This window comes from Topomyia yanbarensis, chromosome 2 (genome assembly GCF_030247195.1).
Source record: "Topomyia yanbarensis strain Yona2022 chromosome 2, ASM3024719v1, whole genome shotgun sequence".
NCBI lineage: Eukaryota > Metazoa > Arthropoda > Insecta > Diptera > Culicidae > Topomyia > Topomyia yanbarensis.
In genome coordinates this window covers 374,290,070-374,314,019 of record NC_080671.1, presented here as the reverse complement: position 1 = coordinate 374,314,019, position 23,950 = coordinate 374,290,070, and the positions used below count along the sequence as shown (strand labels likewise).

Sequence of the window (23,950 nt, the reverse complement as noted above, 5' to 3'; positions counted from 1 at the left end):
AATGGTTGTCTTCGATTTTCCGTCAAACACATAATATACTATTGGAAAACTTTGGAAAATATTGCACGAACAGAAAGACACGTCCGAACGGTTCCATACTGGATGTAGCGAGGAATTGTGCAGATAATTGCTGTTAATGCTGTTTTGGAGTCGCCTTCTATTGAGATAGGAACGAAACCAGCGAAGAAGTTGTTCATTATTATTTAGCTTGGTTATTTCAATATCGTGGTTGATTTTGTCAAATGACTACAGATAGATCCATCTAAACAGCATCGGTTTGCAGTTCTTCTAATTTACTAATAAGATGATTTCGAAATCCAAAAACCGAACTTAATCCAAGTAATATTTCTATAGATTATAGTATCTATGGAACGATGGAAAGATCATGCCCAAGCACCTAGTGACTAGAAGAAAATTTCGTTCTAGACACTCGATGACGGGGCTATGAGAATAGGGGCCATATATATGCGCCCTTAACACACGTCCGTACTCATTTGATTTCTCTCCAATTTAACGGTTAAAAAAACTCCATAATATGTGCTATCGCATAAATACAGAATTGGGAATTGTTTTTTTGTACCCATACAACGACGATTCTTCAAAACTTGACGAACAAATCCAAGGCAAAAACTGTGTATAACATGTTTATTTTGCTTCCAATACTGTTACGACCGTTGTTTTTGTTTAATTTGATGAATAGATTAGTGAATTTTGCAAACAATCTACCGCCTACGACAGCATCTAAACTGATCCAATACAAGTAAATTATGTCCCGAGTACAGCTCGGTACATGTAACCGTAATCGAGTGTGTATCAATTATGTCAACAACTTTTGTGTAACGAGCCTCTTTCGTCTATCAACGAAGGGTTGACTCCCAAAAACTACTTATGTCTAACAGCACTGAACACGTTAACTTGTTTATTTCGTTTCACTCTGCCGTTCCGTTGGCCAAAACCTTGCCTTTTCACCTTAAAAAGTAACCAAACCTTTCTTTGGTTTATACAGCAGTTCGAGCAATACATTGTCCATCCATTCTGTTGCACTTCAAAGGGCATCCTTCGGGGAATTGGAAAGAGGAAATGGAGTATACATAGTTTTTTTTTCAAACGGCAGCTGGTGCCCACAAATCTAATAGAAAAAGTACTAGTTGGACGTTGATAAATATGAAATCCCGTATAAAAATTGTCTGCCCTTCTGCAGGTTAGTAATTGTTATTAAATAGTAAGATTCGAAACATTATTGGAATGACGGATTGTGAAAATTCTCAACTTAGAACATGTCAAACGTTTTCTGTTTTTTACACCAATAATGAATGGGAATAGTATAACTGTTTGTCGCAGTCATTCTAGAACTCACATCAGCGAATGAAACTACCTCAGTGATTAAACCTCTCGGCTACAGTTGTAAAAAGGGGAAAACGAAACAGCCTTTTCAATTCGATTAGTATTATAATAATAATTTATATTTCATTGTGTGCTTCCTAATCATCAGTTCGAGATAGGAATATTTAGATTGTAATTCGTACCATTAACGATTATTTGGATAAATTAGCGTTAAATAAGTATACCGATGCAAATAATAATCAATACAAATTTGCGAATTTTATTTCTAAATGCTAGAACTAGATGAAATTTTGAAAAATGAACGAAAAATATAAAGCAACAAATATAGCTGTGAAACAAAAACAAATTGAAAGCAACCTTCTTAAGCTCAAATCAAATCTACTGGCTGCTATCGACAAAGGCTGCCATGCCTCTACAAATGGGATAATATTAAATAAATATATGCAGGAAACATAGCTACTATCCCGACCCACTCGCGCGCACACAAATTTGTCTCTAATTTAATATTCCATTAGAATTATTATCCCATCAGCGGGTAAACGTTCCAGTCTAGTTCTGCGATTGAAAGTCAAAGATTCCCTCAGTATCCGGTACCGTTCACACAAATCCACTTGGTTCGGTGCTCTTTCGTATTACAGCGCCATTACTACAAAGACAAAAGCTACAAAATACCGGCATGATTGCCTAGTGCTGCCCATTATGACCATTGACCATCGCGGCCAGATTGTAGCTGGAATTGGGCTGTGAGCGTGAGTCCGCAAACTCATCCTCTTCTTCTTCCTCGTCCTCTTCCTCATCATTATTGCCATCCACTTCATCATCGGTTTCCGGCAGCTGACTTCTCGATCGCAGCAAATTCGAGCGCTTCATTGGAGGCGAATCCAGAACCGAATCGGGACTATCGACCTCGTCGTCGCCGTATCCGTGCAAACTGCTGTTGCTGCCCCCATGCGGACTTCCCGGGGGGCTCAGGGCCGACCTTATCCTCCGCTGCGAGTCGGACAAAAAGTTTGAGATTCTGCTGTCCTTGCCAAACATCAGCAGGAATGTGCGAATGATATCCGACGATTTCTCCTCCCACTTGCTAATGATGTCACCCTTGCCCTTTTTCACCTTATCCTTCAGCTCGTCCATCTTGTTCTGGAAGCGGAATCTCTTCTCCGACAGGAACGACACGTTCAGTTCTTTGGCTGTGTACCCGCGGGCGAGATTTCTCCGCACGTAGATGTCATAGTCCTTGACGATCCGGGCAACAATGTCGGACGTGCTGACGCCCTCGGTGCGCTCCGTCGCCACAAACATACCACGGGCCTTGATGTTAGCGTAGATGTCGTTGCAATCATCCGAGCTGTACGGTATCTCGTCGTGAGCGACAAAGTCAATCTTGTGCCGCTCGAGGAAATCGTCGTCCAGCTCCCAGGGGGCATCACGGACGATCTGGAAGCGGGAGAAAAGACAACAGATGGTTTAAATATTGATTTTAAAAGAGTGCTTCATGATGCAGGAATGTATTCAAGCAAACTGATAGATTGATAATCGAAGATAATCGGCAAACAATGTGTGCAATTATTGCCTTTGAGAGTGTTCAAATAAACCTCCTTTTTATTTCCAAGACTTAGCTGGTGTAGTATGACGAGCCCCCATACAAGATTCTGGCGCTCCTGGAGAAAGGTGAGAGGATCGAACTCAAGCCAGATTCCTGTCGTTCGACTCTTTTGCTTCACCGGATGATGCGGCAAGTGCTGAAAAAAGTAGTTGAATGGCAAGGTGGCGAAATCCTTCCGAGTCTTGGGCCAGGAATACGGAGCGATCGGCCAGAAGTGTTACAAATATTTAAATTCATTGAATGAAAATTGATCATATTCAGCCGCATTCATCTTCAATATTTTGTGACGCCATCGAAAACGTCAAACGAACCAAGTATCCACGCATTCAATGCAGGTTTGCATCCATCTCCGATTATTGCACGCAGTCTTCCCATATGAACATCGCACACAATGTTCGCTCTGGTTCTGTGCACGAACTCAAACACGCTATTTCGTACCTAAACACGTGCACATGTTCGCGTGCACAACCGAACCACATGTACGTACACGGTGTGCGTACACGTGGGTTCGAGGCACTAGTTTTCTCTTTCTCACTCTCATCGTTCCTAGCGTTGACTCTTTGTTCCTTGTGCAAATAGATCTCGTGTACGCTCCCGGTGTACGTACACGGATGTTTGAACTAGAGTTTATACACCGTTCGCTTGGGTTCGATGATCGAGGTGAACCAGTACATCGAGACGAAGCATGTTTGAGGTTGAACGCGTGTACAAAATTTTGCACACAGGTACAAAATTGTAAATGTTCATAGGAAGTCTGATAGCACAAATCGAACATGCAACAACGAATCAAACGGATTAAAGTAGGCCCTGGCATAATGTAAGCGATGATAACTAATGTTTCATGTGCTTTACAAACAGTAATATTGAACTATATTCAATTAAATTAATAACACTGATTGGTATGAGCGGGCCATTTGACATAAAGTCATTTGACATAAAGCCATTTGGCATAAGGTCATTGGGCATAATGCACGTATAGCGTAACGGATATTTGGCATAATTTTCAGAAGCGCTCATCCTGCAAGTCATTTGACATAATTTTGAGAAGCGATCTTTCTGTAGGTTAATTGGCATAACGGACATTTGGCATAATTTTTTTTTAACTTCTGGAAAACGGTTATTTGGCATACGGAACATTCCGCATAATTTTGCTAAGTGGTCTCACTGAGGGTCATTTGGTATAACAGACGAATGTGTAGTTAAACAGCGAAAGAGCCATAAGGTTAAAGCTGCAGTAAGCAATAATAATAATGTGTTAGTTCTATCACTAAGTTAGTGTAGTATTCTGATGAGAGGAACTAGAAACACGTCTCCAATAATTTATTAAATAATAATAATAATAATATGTTGTGTTCCATTGCCTGACATTGATTATATTTCGAGTGAATACATTCCATAACTGATGTAGCCTTCTTTTAAATATAAGCATTTCTTTTGAGTTTCATTTTTGAAACTCTCGTGTTTGCTCATTTTTGCAATAATAGATTGTTTGTCTATGACTTACGTTGTGGTATAGTGTAGATTTCACGGGTTTTTCTTGATGTAGCGCACTAAAACAGCGATCTATCAGACTCATGTTTTCTTTTGGTTATCTTTATTATGAACGTCACTAAGTTTCACCTTTCCATACAGCGTTTCAATGATTAAAATAAACCTTATTACCCTGCTTTATCTCATGAGCTGTCCCTTCAAATTATATACCGTTTGATCCAGACGATAGTTAACTTCATTATTTCTGAATATCTTCAAGTTGTTTAAACGATGATTTGTTGAATAAATTAACACATATTGAATCATCGATTGTTATACTTCCCTAGCACTTGGGCGAAGCCAGTGTAAAGCGGGATAACCAAGACCGAGGCGAAGTGTTCACTGATTCTCCGTCGGAAGCGGTGGCCCCTCGCAAACAAACCTGTGATCCACTCATTTGTCCGAACTACTCAAACATGGGGGCTATGAATTAGTTTAAATCCGATGGAGCGACAGTGATGTCGGACAGCACATGACTTGAAGAGATGTGGCGTAGCCAGATTACGCGTAAATATGTTTTATTAATTTCATTTCATTTTCATTTTGCAGCGTTTGGTGGGGCAATGAGAGCGCAAGTCAGTCCAAGGCCGATGATAGGAGAGGTAATAGCAGAATGGTCCATGCAGACCACAAAAACGCCATGGGAGAGGAACAGGGTGTGGGTTGGGGTAGGGTTAATGGATTGATGTATACTTGACGAATAATTGCGCTGCAGAATGTGATGAAAAGGTACATTGAACAGTACTACTGTTGGCTGTTCAGAAATAAATATAATATGTTTCTCCACAAGGTTTGATAGCTAATGTATGTATTTTGTGATGCCAATTTATAAGTGTTAAAAAGTTCATTTTATCCCGTGGTTCTATCAAGTTTGTGAGACCGCAAACGTAGATGTGCGTGGAAGATCGCGAAAAGCTCAAGCGTTTGTATGTTCACGTGTTTGTCGCGTATGGCAGAACGTATGTGATTTCGCGTGTATAAATTCTATTTTGTAACTGTGTGGCCATATGCATATTCGCGTGTGTTCTTGAATGATCGCGCGGACCGTGAGTTTGTTGCTTAGTTTTTAGTGTACGGTTCAGGTGCTAGAAGATAATTCCCCCAAAGCACTAGAGTTCCCGGTCACGTTTCCATGGAATGTGTTGCCTAATGAATATGAGCCTCATTTTTATTAGTTCAACTGAAGACATGAATCTAGGCTGTTAAGAACGAGGGCAGGGACATCCTAATGTGACCGACGCATGATCGCGCGAGCGGTGGGTTGTTGGCGAGATCGCGAGTATGTATGGACGATTACAATTGCATGTTCGCGTTTGTGATCCGACTTGTGTTATCGCGAAGGCTAACGGCGTTTGTACGTTTTGAATAAGATATTATGAGTGTATATGAGAGAATATGCAATTGATTGTGTCAGTGAGTGTTATTATGAATCTAAGTTAAGATATAGTAATAAAAGGAAAATTAACATGCCGAATTAAAAGAAAAAGAATGAAGACATTAAGTAGAAGCGTATAAATTCACTGATTTTTGGTTTACATGAGTAGTGGAAAAGCTAACTAATAGAAGTAAAACAAAAACAGACAAATGAAGTAGAAGAAAAGAACGGTAGGGACGTATTCTAAGTTGCTTATATTTGGGAACATAGCCACTTTATTTGACGGTTAGGTTCGCGTGGATGATGGTTCTTCAAAATTACTAGGCACATTTTGAACATTTGACTTGATATGGTCCCAATACTTCGAATAGTTCACTTAAATTTTAAATTCAATACATTGTGTAATTGAATGATGTTTACTTTAGATTTGGGTTTAAATTGGTATGGTCCGAGTACTTTGGCTAATTTAAGTTTTAATGCATTGTGCAAATTGAAGGATATTTAATTTAGATTATATGTAATGAACCACCGACCATAGGATACTGCATCGGTCTGGATCTCGTTAAATTGATAGCAAAAATAATTCAATCTGCCAGTCGTTAGGGTATCCCTTCGCTTCTATCCACCGCCTGAAGCACGCGCCGCACAGTGGCGGTTCTTCAAACAAAAGTCGGACAAAACCTCAAATCTTACCTAATTTGGCTGAAAATCACAATTTAAGCTAATTTTGAGGTGCTGAGCTCATTTTTGATGTCAAAAGTCGTAAAATATTAAATGCATTGAACCTTTCTTATAAGTATGATCCCGTTTTCATGATAAATTTTCCATTACTGTTCACCAATGTCAGCAATATCATAAAAAATGACGAACACTACTTTAAATCCATTATATACCGTTTTGGTTTACTTTAGATTGTCTAACTATTTTACACAAAACACCGTGCGTCTCCATATCAGCAACAAAGTTTCAAAATCTCCTTAAGCATTTTTGCGCACCTAGGCGCAGAACGAGACCATGACATTCGAAAAGTAAAGGTTATTTCCCATAGAATATATACTATGTGACCGTTCCGATATGATTCCGAAATTTGTACAGAATAAATTAGTGAAAAAAATATTTTTGATCTGACCACCTCAAACATATTTAAAATAAAAAAGTCATAGTTCCAAGCAAATTCACCAAATGTATTTCATTCACTAACCAAGCTCTTTCGTTCCGCTACACAATGAAACTAGTTGTGCTAAAATCGCACCAAAATCAAAAGAGCAACATGCATTTGAAGTGAACAGCTCAATGGTGCTTTCGGAAATGAAAATCATTAAAAAAGCCAGACTTTGCTACGTTTAAACTCATGTTAAAAATCGTGTTCTTATCCAATGATCATAAAATTTTGAATATACATCATTCAATACACGAGAAATTTAGTAAAAATATATAATATCAATATTTCAAAAATAAATCTTTCAGGTTTTGGCCAGCCTCCAGCCACTGTGCGCCGTGTTGCTATTAGCTGCTAGGGACCAAGAGAATCCAAGGTCTCCAAGCTACAAATCCCTAAACATAAAAATGTGCAGTCTGGAGTCTACCGCCAAGCCCACGGTAAATGTGTTTTATTTAATTTGTAAAGAAAAATAAACTAATTATTTTGGATCTTCAGCAGTAGCACGGCTCAAAATTATGCCGAATGACCTTACCTCTCGCAGTCTGAAATTATGTCTGTTTCCCTGTAGATAAACAATGGCAAAAACATCCAATGTGATCACTTCTCAAAATTATGCCATATGTCCGTTATGCTAAATGATCCTCACCTTACGCAAAATTAAAAGTTATGCAAAATGACCGTTATCCTGGAGCTAAAATAAATTATGCCAAATGACCATTATGCCAAATAATCGCTATGCCAAATAGCCGCTTTACTAAATGACCTTATGCCAAATGACCTTATATCAAAAGGTCTTATACCAAATGACGTTATGGCAAATGAGCGAGAACCCTGATTCAGACAGGCGGTCAAAAAGTCTGGCCAAAATAGACATCATGATGAGAAAGTGGAAGCCAGGGCCAGCCCTGACGGAAGCGCAAGGGGCTGCTCAAAAGCCGACTGAAGTCTTCGTCAAAGATATCTACTGACTGCCAGGAGATACGTCCTCTGGGAAGGAGAAAGAAGGTCCTCTTGTGGCTGACCAACCGTGAGAAGGATGTCAAACCAATCTTCATTTTTCGCAACTTGCGGTCAAAAGGTGTACAACAGAGATTCTCAACCTGGGGCCCGCGGACCCCTAGGGGCCGTGAAGCCTTTAGTGGGGGTCCGCGAAAGAAAATATATTTTCCGAGTGCATATTGAAATTTCAAGTCTTGTTTCCTAACAAACTGAAAATAACATATTGATAGCATACAAAATCGATCTTTATCCGTGGGGGTCCGAAGCAAGCCAGGGTAATTTTAAGGGGTCTGTGATACGAAAAAGCTTGAGAACCACATAAAGTGCTTAATGGAAGATTCACCCCTTGATGAACGGTGCCGTGTTCTGGACGGACATGTCCACGGCACATTAGACAAACCGGTTGGTGTAAGAAATGGAGCGTTTGAAGATCCCAGTAGTCCCCAAAGATTCAAACATGCTGTATACCTGATTTGAACATTATTTGCTCATAATAGCGCCCTATTCTCACAGTCAAGAACAGAAAAAAATTCCATCTAGTCAGTAGATAAAGTGACAGTGAAAATATATCCAAAGGAAGTAATCCATATAATAACAGCCTTTTCAGACACGTTCCGTCAGTGTCGAAGCATTAAGTTTGACACTTTCCTGACACAGCGTAAGAACCGATTTGAGAAGGTCCAAAGCTGTCGGATAGACCAATTTTTAAGCTGAATTTTGACACTCCGGCGGGGCTTTAGCCTCAAAAGCAATACAAAGCTCTTCTAGCAAATTCGATCGACGTGGCCATTGGACTATACTATACTATTATACTATAGGTCACAAACTCACCTCGTCAACATAGCGACAGTGTCGCACCGCCTCGTACCGCTCGTCGTCGTCCATAACCGTGCGGCCCTTCCTGCTGTGCGTTAACTCATCGTTGCACACGCCAACAATCAGATACACGTTGCGAAACACATTCTTAGCCTGCAAATAAAAATCAATTAGAATTACAATAATTTTTGAACATAACTTAGTGACGCACGCCGCCCAACGGAACCGTACCTGCATCAACTGCCGGGCATGGCCCTGGTGGAATAGATCGTAAATACCGTCGGCGTAGACTCGAATCCTTCGCGGTGCCGTTCCGTTCCGGGCCATCTGGTAGGTAATCTTCTGGTCATAATCACACCGATCCCGTTCGGTAACCGCATCCAGCTCGTCCGAGTACGGTGCCGGTTTGCAGATTGTCTGCGAAGGAAAGCGTAAACAAAACAGAGTTGACATGTTAGGAAAACAGTTTCAAAGTGATGGTGCAATTTGTCTCGGTTAAGATGACTGTGGAATGTGATTGGCGGAAAAGATTCATGATGGCATGTAGCGACGAATGGTTAAAGTTTATTATTTGTCTTTGGTTAAAGTATCAACAAAATAAAACTTACGCTAGCGTGGAACTTGTGAAAGTCAGTCAGCATACAGCTAAAGCTGAACGTCAGATACCATCATGGGCTTATCATGAAGTGTTTCAGCGTGTTTGTTGAGAGCCAGGTTTTTACTTTCCCATATAAGAAGGATCGCATTTCTCATTGTTACACAATTAGGGAAGATGCGCGCCTTTAAACGATGTGAACGATGTTTATCGAGAGGAAGACTTAAAAAATAATAAGTTGCTTGCTAAATAATAAGATTCTCGTGGATTCTTGGTCATTGACGACATTATTTTTACTTCGTCAATATATTAGGAATCATGAACTAGTTCACGAGGATTGAAAGGATTCTAAAATAATATTCCAGGTTTTGTGAAATACTTCGAGGAAATGTTTTGATTTTGTGAACTGCTTCACAACCACGAAAACCAGATCACGTTCAACATGTAACGAATCATGAATCAGTTTACGTTGCATAATCGGACTCTGAATAATGTTCTAAAAGCAATAAATAAAATACCGATTCTACCTTTGATTTTATGAATAAAGTTCATAAAGTAGTTCAGATACTAGAAATCGATTTGGTAGTAGTGTAGCGGAAACTGTGACAGAAGCTCACAAAACAAAAACAAATACCTCCACTTTACCACATTAGATAAGAAACTTTAGTATGTCTCTGAGTTTCAGTCGTCCAAACATGCTTTCGTCTATATAAGGACGGCCGAAAACTCGAAATCGCAATTGCGCTACCGCTGGACAGTTGCATATCAGATGATATGAGGTTCCGTAGTCGGGTTCACAAAGATCACATGAAAAAGACTCAGCGCGCTGAATATTTGCCATGTGATATTTGAGTTTGCAGTGGCCGGTTAAAGCCCTGGTCAGCATGCCGCAGTGGAGCAGGACCAACGAAGTCAATCGCTGAACCTGCCCTGGCCAATTCGTCAGCTCATTCTTTTCTAGTAATACCGGAATGTCCGGGCACCCAGACAAGGTAGATAGTGTTGACAATGCTTAGTTCTTCGATTTGGGTTCGGCACACGATCATTAACTTGGACCGTGATATGTCTGAGCTAAGGACCTTGATTGCAGCCTGACTATCGGAGCTATGCACAAACTGTAAGATCTTATGGTAAAAATAAAGTCAGAACTAAACAAATGCTTACCACACGAAACAAACAAAAATCTTGGAAATGCGTTAAATAATATACTACCTACTTCCATGCCAGGTACAATCGAAGCAAATTTACACAACTTTCCGCTCGTGATTATTCTCAAAACAATACAACATCCTTCGAACCACTGAATTCATTTCCATCAAGGCAATGACAATCACCCAACCCAACCCGTGCTGGTATACACAGTGGTGGGTAGGTGGGTGTAGTTAGTTATGTACGCGATTCCACCGTGGAAGTGTAGGTAATTATAAATAACACTACCTGCGATCGAACCGAAACCGAAAGTGATCCGACCAGCCAGAATAGTTGATTGAAGTGCTAAATAGTTCCTGTCATCTAAAATGTCAAAAGCAATGCCATTCGAAATTACATGACTGATTGAATTGAATTTGCACAATGAAACTATTAATAGAAATGTAATGCCAAGTTGAAAAGATTTCGTCGCTTCCTTCGTAGTAAGGGGGAAAGTTTGGACTGTTTCTGCTATGCCAGCAGCTGTAGGTAGGTATCGCTTCCAATTTCAACACAATGAGTTGGCAGTTTCTAACTCATTCGAGCTATTTATTACTCATTCACTTGGTTTATCCATCAACGCACGAATCAAGTACGTCCTTGACCACTGAACCTTAAAATATATTAATTTAGATATTCGAATCGATGTTTGAAACGAGAAATAAAATCTTTCCTGCATTTTGGCTGATCGTGGCTAATGTTATTTGTTTATATTACAACCATTTTTTCACATTCTTTTGTACACGCAGAAAAAAGATTTTTAGGTTCAATAAAAATATGGATTAAATTCAATAAAAAAATTATTGGTCGGAAGACAATAAATTTATTTATTGAATTCAATAAAATTTATTTATTGTTTCAATAAAAAAGTTTATTGTTTTGCTTTCTAATAATTTTTTTTATTGAAAATAGAAGAAAATTATTGAAATTAAAAATGTTTTTATTGAAAGCAAAAATACATTGTTCTTCTAATAAAAAAATATTATGAAATTAATAATTTTGTTGGTTGAAGTGATAAACAATAATTGATTGAATTCAATAACACATATTTTTGGTTATGCTAAATTTTTCTGAGTGTACACAGAAAATGTCCATGATATACGATGTTCGGCTATTTTGGCTGTTTGCTGACCTGACGACACACACCTGACGTAAACAGTGAGTGTCAAGGATGAAGCATCAGCATCTGCACAGCTGTTGTCTTGCAAAACCACGTCAATCGAATCAATCCATCTCAATGGACAATGATGAGGGGTTGGTTTTCGAAAAGCCCACACCGTCGGTGCAAAATTTTTGCTTTGTGAGCAGGCAAATAACTATCCTAAAAATCAACATTTTCACGGACAACCCCGTCCATGTTCTCAGTGATCGTAGCAATCGATTCGCCATTGGCCTCCTTGGCAATTATTGAGAGAAGTTGCGGTCGGTTGGGTTCGATCATCTGCTGCATATTTTTCAGTCCGACGATTCCGGATGGGCAACAGGTGTACACTAACACAATGCAATTTCCAGGAAGAGTTAAAAATGAAAAGCTAACCTGTGTAGTAGCGGTTATATGTTGGCTAATTATAGATCAATTTTACAGATACCAAATAATATGGTTGCTTGCATGCCAATTTTGTTGTAACGATATAGATGGACAGGTATACTTCATCGTTAAAAAGGGTGTGATCCTCCACGAACCAGAAAATTGATTGAGAAAATTCAAACAAATTATTTGTTCTGGTTATTAGCCCAAAGGATTTGTATACACACTCTATTGAAGAGTTATGGAATTAGACAAACCCTACGGTTTGAGAGTCTAGGTTTTGTTAGCGCTACGGAGTTCACTGCTAACTTTATTGTTTATTGATCTCTGTGAATTCGATGTATCTTTAAGCTAGTTCAATAATGCTCTATGTCAAATCAACGCTAATATGTCAACATAGATGACAAGGTTACATTGCGACTTGGCTAGCCAATTAATTCGAGTCCTTTGAGTTTGCCCCTATATTAAGATTCCCCACATAACATTCCAGCTTTTTCATCCAGCGATCAATATCCGGCCCGTTTCTGTTTTGTTTTAACTAAGAAAAGGAGTTTTCCGCAAAATTTCTGTGTGTCCTCCTTCGACTGAATCTACAGCAGTTGGCGCAATAATGGTAATAAATCCTAACTTGAAGACACGAGTTTTCAAATGCAGTGGTGCGAAATCTCAAACTCAGTTGCCTGTTTTCAGCTAAGCAGGCGAATTAGGTTTGATTTCAGTATTCCGCACTTTCCACCAACCTGGACTCCGCACTTTCAAAATGCGAGTGATCAAACTGCTACCGAAAACTGCGAGCTGTCAAAACGCATGTATTTAAAGTGATAGAGACAGTGCCTAAAATTCTCATATCCTGTCATTGAACGATGAAACCCACTGGATTCACTTTCGTCTTTTTGCTGCCCCCTTCATTACTAAATAGGGGAACCCGGGGCTATTCGGACCTACTTAAGCAAATCGCCCTTTTAGATGCGAAAAAAAATTACCGGTCAAAAGTCCTAATTGTTAGTTTGAAACCTCAGCTACATTTTGGTGCTACAAAAAGTTCATTTGCACCACTCAATGGCAGCGCTAAGCGACGATTTTCAAACCTCTACGTTTTTTCAGCCTTTTACAATGTAGGGGTAATTCGGACTTTCCTACGGGGCAATTCAGACCGTCATTTTTCTTTAATTTTTTTGCGATGGAATTATGTTTACCTATGAAGTAATTACAGTAGTAGTAGAGACACTCCTTAAGAAGCAAAAAAAAATTGCTTTGCAAAAACTTAATCTGGCATGTCACAGCTGTCGATTGGTGGCCCCGAACACGAAATTCTTGCGACACCGAAAATGTCATGCCAATTTCCTTATTATGTTTAAAATCAAATCAAAATTTTAGGGTAGTTTTATACATATATTTACTTCAAAAATCAAAAGAAAAGTTAACCGATGGAGCCTTGAGTGTGAAATTGAACGCATTTTCGCTTGATGCCCTCCATCAAAGTCTTTACAGTGTCATCCGGTACCAGTTTCTCAGTTTTTTCATTTTCTTAACATGTCCTTCTCGTCTTTGACTGTCTTCTTGCTCTTCCGAAGTTCCCGCTTCATCATTGCCCAGTACTGCTCCACCGGTCAGAGCTCCGGACAGTTTGGTGGATTCATGTCCTTTGGAACAAAATGGACAGAATTGGCCTCATACCACTCCAGGACACTTTTAGAATAGTGGCATGATGCCAAATCTGGCCAAAATAGCGGAGCTTCGTGGTGCTGCTGCAAGAACGGCAAAAGGCGCTTCTCGAGACACTCAGATTTGTAGATCTCACCATTTACTGTGCCCTTTATCACAAATTTATGCCAAATGAGATATTTGGAGGCGAACTTCGACAATTTCTTCTGCTTAAATTTGTCGTCCACAAGGAACTTGCTCTTGCCGGTGAAAAAGTCCAACCCCGGAATTTGCTTAAACTCGGCTTTTATACACGTTTCGTCGTCCATCACACAACAGCCATATTTTGTCAGCATCTTCTCGTATAACTTCCGTGCCCGAGTTTTAGCCGTCGATTGCTGCCCCTCATCGCGGTTTGGGAAGTTCTGTACCTTGTATGTATGTAGTCCAGCTCTCTTCTTTGCATTCTGGACGTAGCTCTGCGACATGCCGATCTTTTTAGCCGAATCACGGCTTGAGACGTTGGGATTTGCTTTAATGATTCGTATCACCTTTCCCTCCGTCTTTTTGTTCTCCGGTCCCGGTTTTCTTCCAGTTCCTTTGCCGTGGTCCAACGTCAACCGCTCCTAGAACCGCTTCAACACTCTGGAGACGGTTGAATGGTGAATGTTCAACATTTTTCCCAACTGCCGGTGCGACAGGTCAGGAAATTCCAGATGTTTGGAAAGAATTTGTTCTCTCGACTCGCGTTGGTTCACCTCCATTTTCGTTGAATCGAAAAACACGACTTCGAGTTTGACAGCATGTAAACAATACACATCAATGAGAAAGTGTCCAAAATTTGGTTGATTTTTATCCAATGGTAAAAAAGTTATGCCCTGTTGAATGTGTCGCAATAATTTCGTGTTCGCCCTTTACTTTCTTTGCTGTGGCGTGTGCAATGCTGTGCGCAGCCGCAAGCCGCTGAACGGTGGTTGACAGAATAGGGGGTCGAAATAGCCCCGTACGCCCATATCGCACAAAAGCGATGAGCGTCTCGAAAATATCTCTGTTTTCACCCAAACAAAAATCATTCCATAAAATAGGAGCCTCAAGCTTTCCAAAACACTAACCTTTTATTTTTTCACTTTTATTTGTTGCTTTAATCACGGTTTTTTCATTATAATGATTTTTGTTTTGAGAATGGCAAAACAACGAAACACGTTGTATCTTTTTTCTACAAAGAACAAAGAATCAACTTCAGCTCTCAAAATTAATGTTTCAGAATAGCGGTTCCACGAATATGTACGATAATTAGAAAGTCTTGCTATTTTCTGAGAAATCAAGGGGGTCCGGGTTACCCCCAGTGTCTTAATAGCCCCGGGTTCCCCTACATACAAAGCAAAACAAAAAAGACATAGCCGGCTTCTTCTTTCGATTCTATGAAAGCGAGTAGCAGAAGCAGCGACTTTCGTTTTCCTATGACAATACCAAAATTCAATCTTGTTTTAATTTTAAATCAGCAATTTTGATCCTCATTTTAATTTTCATTAAATGAAATTATAGCAATGTACATCATAGAACTGCAACCAGAACGCGGCAACAACGGGAAATATGCACACCAATAGTGCATCAGTCGTCCAATATCATCGCTAGCTTCGAATTCCATGAAATAGAACAACGACAAGTAAATATCGTTAAAAGTGTATTTTCGTTCGCCCAGCACTACGTTCAATATCTAAGGAACTAATGTCGCTTTCAATCTCAAAGCGAAAACGAGTGTGCGTAGGAAATAATGAAATTGATCTTCCTCGTATGCTTTATCCTAGGCTGTTGTCTCATTTTCGTTTTCGCTAAGTTCCGATGCTTTAGAAAGTAGTGTCGCTGTCTCGTGATTTTCGCCTGATTTTGGTAAATGAAAAAAACATTTTTCGACTCTGGATAGAGATAATACTTCCATAGACAGACCAGTCGAACTAACCAGTCTATGAGAAGAATTAAATAGAAGAATAGTAAGCGCACAATGCAGTTAGAATCCAATTTTTAGTGCCACAAGCAATATGTCTCATCAGCAAACAGAGCCTCTTCTTTTACGGGACATCGCAAGTTAGAACTCGTTTAGTGTGTTCACAAGTAGTGTTTCCAATTTCGGACTTAGTGTTAGCCCAGTGCATTGGTCAAGTGCCATGGTTCTGAAGAGACGAAGTCGAAACGCAGACCTCTGGTCTAAATTTTAACTTATTATCCAACATTCCCGTCAGATATTTCTAGAGATAATTTTCAATAGGACGTAAGTAACATTGAGAGCCTCTCTTTGTTTACTTTCTCTTTCGTTTATTACGACGTCATTACAACACTTTGCACTAATTTTTCAGTACATATCGAAAGCCGACGGTTTTTACTAGAAGTTTATGCAAAGAGTAGAGTAGTAAATGTTGAAATGGCCAAGTAATGAACAGAAGAAAAAGACCCCAAAGAGAATCTCTCATTGTTACTTACGTCCTATTCTAAATTTTCTCTAGATTTGTCTTTATATATTGTTTCAGTGTGCCAAGAATTGGGATGCTTACTTAGAGTGCTCAGGAACAGGTTCCTGATTATCAAATTATGGTCTTCATTCAATTGAAAATCATTCAAAATGGGTGTCAATTGAAAGGAGGTAGTCAGTATTTAGCGGAAATTGATAGTTTTAAAATACAAGATGACGGTTTTCGTTTACCACAAAACTCTGAGAATTAACATCAATATTGGCGTCGTTTGAAAAGGTGGTCGGTACATAACGAAGATTGACTGACGCCATTTTGAAATCGAAGAGTGCAGCTCGTTTGAAAGGAGGTGACAAGGAAATGATGATTGGCGTCATTTTGAAATCCGATATAGCGTTTTCCAGATAGTATGAAACTTTGAAAACCATGATCAATATGGGTGTAGTTTGATAGGAGGAGGCCAGTAGACAACAGAAATTTATGTTTGACGCTATTTTGAAATCCAAGATGTCGGCTTCCGTTTGCCACACTGATGAAAAATCACACAATAAAACCATACGAAGTTGAACACAAAGTTCATATGTACTTTCATGTTAAAAAGCAAACCAAAAAAATTATAATGAAAATATCATTATAATTTTACATGATAATCCATTAAAGCGTAGTTTATGTGGTGATTCAAATTATATTCATACAACTTTCACACCTGTTTTTCTATTGAATGTTTGTTGCCCTACTATTGAGTTGTATAGTAAGAACTATTCTCAAAGCTTTCATGTGAACAATAAATAGAGCATATCTACATGTAAAACTATTGATTCCGCCGATTTTTCTATCTATTAAATCTGCAGGTAAATCTAATTAATATTTAAGTGTAATTTATTAGGTAATTTAAGTCGGTTAAATTTCTTATGACGTTTATGTGATTTTCACATAATATTCGCAAGAATTCCACACAAGAAATCACATTGTCCTTCACTTAAATATTAAAATGGCATAACTGTTCTTTTTATGAGTTTCACGAATGAATCAATTTAAGTGTCTTCCACATGATATCAACGTGTCTAGTTTTTTCAGAGGTCAATACAGTGAAGACCGGTTTTTATCAGTCCCTTGGTGAATTTTAGGCTGATTAGGGAGATTGACAAAATCGGGACATATACTTTTCTTTCTTTTTAAGAAACCGAAGCTCTTAAATATTCTTCTCTAGTCCCTAGATATAGCCTCATAACCTGATTGTTTAGATTAAATTTCCCTTAAGGGGGTCTGACAGCGCAAAATTAAAAAAAAAAAATGAAAGAAAATTTGCATATCTCGGATCTCTAAGAGAATAAAAATATGCTCAATAAAGGATTTACTCGAATTCAACTTGGTTCGTCTGCTAGAGCCCATCAAACTACCAACTATCAATTTTCATATAAAGATGATAAAATCGGGTTAAAAAGCTGATAAAATTTGGGGTAGATAAAATCGGGGGCTTCTCATGAACATCGAGAAGTGTGAACCTGTGTACAAAATTGTATGCAAGCGATCAACCTGAAGCATGATTTGCCTCTACGAGCGCCAAACCCATGTACAAACTTTGGTTCAAACACCATGTACGTACTTCGTGTGCGTACACAAGGAAGATACACACAAAATAAGACGAGTCAACACTAGTGATGAATGAGAAAGAAAAAACTATTGTCACAAACCTACTTGTACGAACACCGCGTACGTATTCGGTTGTGCAGACGAACATGTGCACTAGAGTGACAGAAAAAAATGACCCCCATCGGCCCACCCCTGAGTCGATTCCTAGTCCTACCAGGAGTGTCTACTCCAAATTTGAGCCAAATCGAACAAGTCTAGCTACCGGACCAACGTGCTTGAAGTTTATATGAAATTTTTCGACAATTTACATGGAGAAAACCCACTTGCGAACATTTCCACCGCTAGGGGGCACTGCATACATCAGATTATCACCAAAAGTGAATCTTAAGAAGATAATTCTATTATCTACAACTTTGTTGAAGACTGCAAAGCGATCCGACTCGAACAAGAAAAGTTATTAAACTTATAACGAAGTGATGTCTGAGTCAGTTTTGCATGGGGCCTAGCAGTGCATGGTAGTGTATCAGTACTAGGTTCTAACAAACTAAACATTTTTATGGAATAATGGTTAGATTTAGCTCACTAGTGTGTTCGGAAGAATTGTAGTACATAATACGAGTTATGTTTTGGTTAGAAAACTTTAGTTCCAGCTGTGACCGCATAGATGGCGCCAACTCTAACTTTTCAACGGAGAGAAATAGAAATTAAGTGTCTTCTAGAAAGTTGTAGAACAAGATTTTTTCAGTAATTATGCCAAACATCTCGATATTCTATCTCTCTCCGTTGAAAAGTTAGTGTTGGCGCCATCTATGCGGTCACAGGTGGAACTAAAATTTTCTAACCAAAACATAACTCGTGTTATGTACTGCAATTCTTCCGAACATACTATTCAGCTAAATCTAACCATTATTCCACAAAAATGTTTAGTTTGTTAGAACCTAGTATTGATATACTACCACGTACTACTAGGCCCCATGCAACACTGACTCAGACATCACTTCACTAAAAGTTTAATAACTTCTTTCAACAAAGTCGGATTGACTAGCAGTCTTCGACAAAGTTGTAGACAATTAAATTATCTTTCTTATTTTCATTTACAGTGATAATACGATGCATACAGTGCCACCTAGCGGTGAAAATGCGAGCTAGTGGGTTTTCTCCATGTAAATCGTCGAAAAATCCCATACAAACTTCAGGCACCTTGATCCGGTAGCTAGACTTGTCCGATTTGCTTCAAATTTGGAGCAAGTACTCCTGGTGGGACTAGGAATCGACTCAGGGGTGGGCCGAGTGAGTTTTCAAAAATTCATTATTTTTCTGGGCACTCTAATGTGCACGCGTATTCGTACGCATTAACGCGTTCGAAATTCGTTCTAAATACGAACGAGGAGCACTTTAGTTTGCATAGAATCAGAGAAGGTGTGTTTCTTTTGTTTACTGCCATTGCTGCTTGTTGATGACATTTCAAACGGTTTTGACGTTGTCGATCGGTGCAATAATGATGTTGCCTATTATCTGTATTTAGAGATAGGGATTTCAGTTGCCTGGTTCGACATGTCCTTTTTGAAGACTTTAGAAAACAATAATCTACATGGGTAGTAGATGGTAAGTAGATGACGAAAATTGATGCTTGTCGCCATTTTCGAATCAAAGATGGTTTGTTTCGATAACCATTTATTATAGTAATTTCTTATGAATTTTGGTTCATTGCTAAGAAGGTTATATATTGTGTTGTGCGAGCTTTCGTGTTCTATTACTGAGAGCTTGAGTGGCAACACAATAATTATGAAACATCGGCTGATCAATATGGAAACATGCTACCATGTTTGTGTAGATGTAACAAACGGACCCGAAAGAGGCAATAACTGTCAGCACCACTATCAAATTCCACGAACAAATCACCGGCAATATTATTTTGTTGAATCCGACACCATCTTTCGAGTTGTTATTAAACCAGCAGCACGCAGTCATACACATTTTTGTCAGCATGCAACTGTGCGAGCAATGGGATGTTTTCTAGAATGTGGTTCTGATCGCACCGTGATGAGAGATAGAAAGTAGAACGATCAAATGAAAGTAGGGAAGCCCATAGGAACTCATGTCCGTTCCATAAGAAAGGTTTGGAAGTTGGATTCGTTTATTTGATTGTTTTTTGTAATCTCCGGATCAACAAAAAGAAATATCTCCATTCAAACACTAAGATTATCTCCTTTAAAAAGAGGTATGAATCGTAATTTTCTGAATGCTGCTTTAAAAGTTATAGCAGTTAATATATTTTTTCTCCATATTTTCCACTGTTACCAATTTCAGAAACTTAAAGCGAAATGGGTGGGGATCTAAAATTGTCCAAATGATGTGAAATTTGGTAACTGAGCTTACCTTGACATTTATCACAATATGAATGGGGTGGGGGGGTCTGGTTTTTGAGAATTCAAAAATAAGTGAGTTTTTGCAATGCCCTAGTAAACATAATCCAATTCGAACCTAATAAGGATTTATGAACTATAGAATTTAAACAGGTCAACCGATTTGTGAATATTTATTTTTGCTGAAAATCTGTTCAAATACGCAAAACCACATACATGATAATACATCTGATTTAATTGATTGTAGCCGCCAAAATCTGGCTGTTTAGCTGTTTTTCACACACAACGAAGAAACGTCTAGGGGTTTTATTCAAAACGACATATCTACAATGAGTGACTCTCTTTGTTTACTTTCTCTTTCGATTTTTACAGCGTCACTATACCACTTTTCACTTATTTTACAATACAGATCGAAAGACGGTGGTTTTGACTAGCATATTATGCAAAGAGTTGAGGGATAAATGTTAAAGCGACCGAATTTTTACCAGAAGAGAAAATAAACAATGAGAGTCACTCATTGTAGATGTCTTTTTGAAAAAAATGCTCAAGAAATGTTGAGTTATAATAGAGTTATACGGACGCAATGAAATTGGCATGTGCATTTCGTGGTTTAACCATGGCTGCGAAGCAGTTGGAATGCGAATTGGACAATGTGCTCTATGCTTTGTGCTCTATGCTTTGTGAGAGGTAATTGGAAGCAACAATCCTGATTTTGAAAATGGCTACATTCAACAATTGCTGCTTAAATATCTCCCCATTTTAAATAATAACCATAACAATGAATCCCTGATATTTTGCAGTATTCAATAGCCATCATCTGAAATCTCAAAATGGTGCTAATCATCGATTTATGTCTTTTACTCACCACCCCCTTTCAAGCAACTTCTACATTGATAATGGTTTTCACTGTTTTAAGTTTGAACTGAAAAAACCTCTATAAGCGGCTATCTTTGAAAACGAAAAGAGCGCAATATTTTTGAAAATCAACCAATGTATTCGGGGCATTGTTAGAATACTACTCATTTAATTTCATGAAGGTATTGTCAACAGTGTTTTTTTCTCGTTTTCATAGATGGCTGCTTTTCGAAGCTTTCAAAGTTCAACCGTAAAGCAAGCGGAAGAAGTCATTTTGGGTTTTAAAGGGCGTACATCACCAATTTTTGTTATCTACCGACCATCTCCTTTCAAACGACACCCTTATTGATGATGGAGTTCATAGCTTTGTGGTAATCCGAAGCCGCCTAATTATCAGCAAGAGAGTTTAATAGTTAAACCATTTTTGAACTAACACAAGCGCATTGCTTGTAAAACTGGAATAAAAATGATTGAAAGAGAAAAAGTTAAGGTGCCATGAAAAACACTTCATAACGCTGAAACTCACAAACAAAAAAAAATTCTTTGAACAAAGTTTCGTGGTTAGAGCCATGCCTAAAGTTTTTAGCGCGTATTTTTTGATTGCCACGTTTTCGAAAACCGCGGCAAAAACAGCGTAAAAATCTCGTCAAGATAAAAGTATTAAAAATAAATTCAGTGTAATTTATATTTGAATACTATAATGTGTTCACGCTAATTTTATATTTCTTACAAGTGAAAAAATCGAAAACTCTACGAAAATTTGGGTGGAGGTGCTTGAAACAAGTCTGCTTGAATCTACGAGAAGGGAGGAAAAGGGGTTAAAAATTGCCTCATTCTGGTGTACTCATGGAGGCTACAATATTTTTAATACGCATATACAATACTGGCGTCTCTTTTAGTAAAGTTCGGTATTAACGTCATGATACCAAAAACTTCCGGGGTTTCTCATGGGTGCCACTCTATCGTGAATCTCTCCACAGCCGTGTAACTGCATGGCCAACGTCCAACAACTAAATATAGTTGTGTAAAGCATATAAATAAAAACTTCCCCGCTCCATGTTAAAATGAAATACCAAATCACAGCTTACATTCCATTATGGAACTTGACATGTTGGTGCGGCAGGCTTCACGACCGAATCTAAGTGCAGAGGACAATTACAGGACTAATGCTGACACTAAAAATCCTTTCTCGTTGGGGCTCGAACAAACGACGACTGGGGTCACATTTTACAACCAAGCCGAAACCACTTTTCCTTCAAGCCCTCCGTCTCAAAATGCGGAATGTCATCCTTGATTTACGAGATCAATCTAGGTATTATTTTCTTAGCCTACCGCCCGCACTGAAATGAAATACTTATTCGATCATTCGATTTCAACAAAAGAATCAATTAGCACACACAAGTGCAGCCAATCATAACAAACCGTTAGTTTATCGTAAATTGTGTCAGGGTACAATTCAGCGTAGGCGTACCACTAATATTGACACAGTATTATATTTCCCCACCATTTGTTATGGAAAAACAGAAGACAAACCTCTTAAAGCCAGCTGTGTCCTTTGCCACCAACCAGCATATACGCTTCACTGTTATGGTAAAACACCGGTCACAGTGTCGAGACTGGAAAGAGGCAAGGCAAAATCGATTTTTCACAATTTTCCTGTACCGTCTCGTCAGTATCGTTTCCATGTACAGTCACTCATATCATAACAAGACTGAAACAGGTTATCAGGTCATAGAAGGATAAACAGAAACCAGGTGCGCTTACTGGTGTAATATATCGAATGAGTTTCAATTATTGTTTTTTAATTGAATTTCAATGGAAACATTCCAAACCTTAAAACGCGAGTTAGTTGTTTTTTTAAATTATTCATCAAGAATCGTCCGATTCAATAATAAGATTGGTTGTGAAAATTGATTATGATTGCTTCTGCTTAACAAACCCAAAACTCTAATTCATATCAAAATGAGGAAATGTCAACAAATTGTACAGCCCACCACAATGTCGAAACCTGAAACTGGTAGGCAGAGTTAAAAATATTCAAATTCACTGAATGAAAATTGATCATATTCAGCCGCATTCATTTTCAATATTCAGTGACGCAGCTGAAAACGTCAAACGAACAAACCGCCCATTCATCCATGTAGATTTTCATTCGTCTCGAATTAGTAATAGAATTAGAAGTGACCGTGCAGCAACGAATCAAACGCATCAAAGTAGGCCCTGGCACAATGTATTGTTGTTTTATATGCTTTACTGGCATTTGAAAACATTTTCCTATTAGGTTCTTTACTGACACAGTTAACCTCAATTTTCTTGACAGTTCGCTTGTACTGTTTACATGGACTTAGAAAAATTTGTGGACGACTAGATTCGCTCGAAGCAAATCGTAGAGAATTTTTCTAAGTCCATGTAAACAGTACAAGCTGTCAAAAATGAACACTCAGTTCATTTGTGACGTCATCGTAAAGTATTCATTAAAATTAGTAAAATGAATATATTGTACAATTAGGTTCTTTACTGATACAGTTAACCTCACTTTTCTTGACAGTTCACTTGTATAGTTTACCTGGACTTAGAAAATTTTGCGGACGACTAGATTCGCTCGAAGGAAATCGTTAAGAATTTTTCTAAGTCCATGTAAACGAACTGTCAAAAATGAACACTCAGTTCATTTGTGACGTCAGCGTAAAGTATTCAATATTCAACTGAATGAATAACATGGATATTTTAATGAATATTTTTTTCTATTCACCGCGAGTCGCATTAGGGTCATTTTCAGCCGTCAAAAAAAAGCTTCGATTCTTTTTAACTCTGCTAGTAGGTTTATAAAAATGAAACCAACACTCAATAACGGCTAAACCGATGAAGGTTTTGATGCGCTAAG

At 38.5% G+C, this 23,950-nt stretch overlaps 1 protein-coding gene across 4 annotated transcripts in view; it reads right to left on the bottom strand.

Moving 5' to 3' along the window:
• Window positions 1–631: 631 nt before the first annotated feature.
• The window catches only part of LOC131684596 (choline-phosphate cytidylyltransferase B-like), a 90,060-nt gene continuing 66,741 nt past the window's right edge, over window positions 632–23,950 (bottom strand). For all 4 annotated transcript variants that reach the window (XM_058967602.1, XM_058967603.1, XM_058967604.1 and 1 more), the window contains 3 exons: window positions 9,064–9,249; window positions 8,848–8,985; window positions 632–2,781 (listed from right to left, as the gene is read on the bottom strand). In XM_058967602.1, the coding sequence (XP_058823585.1) occupies window positions 2,029–2,781; window positions 8,848–8,985; window positions 9,064–9,249 (1,077 nt within the window). In that variant the 3' untranslated portion in view covers window positions 632–2,028. The remainder of the gene's footprint in view (window positions 2,782–8,847; window positions 8,986–9,063; window positions 9,250–23,950) is intronic.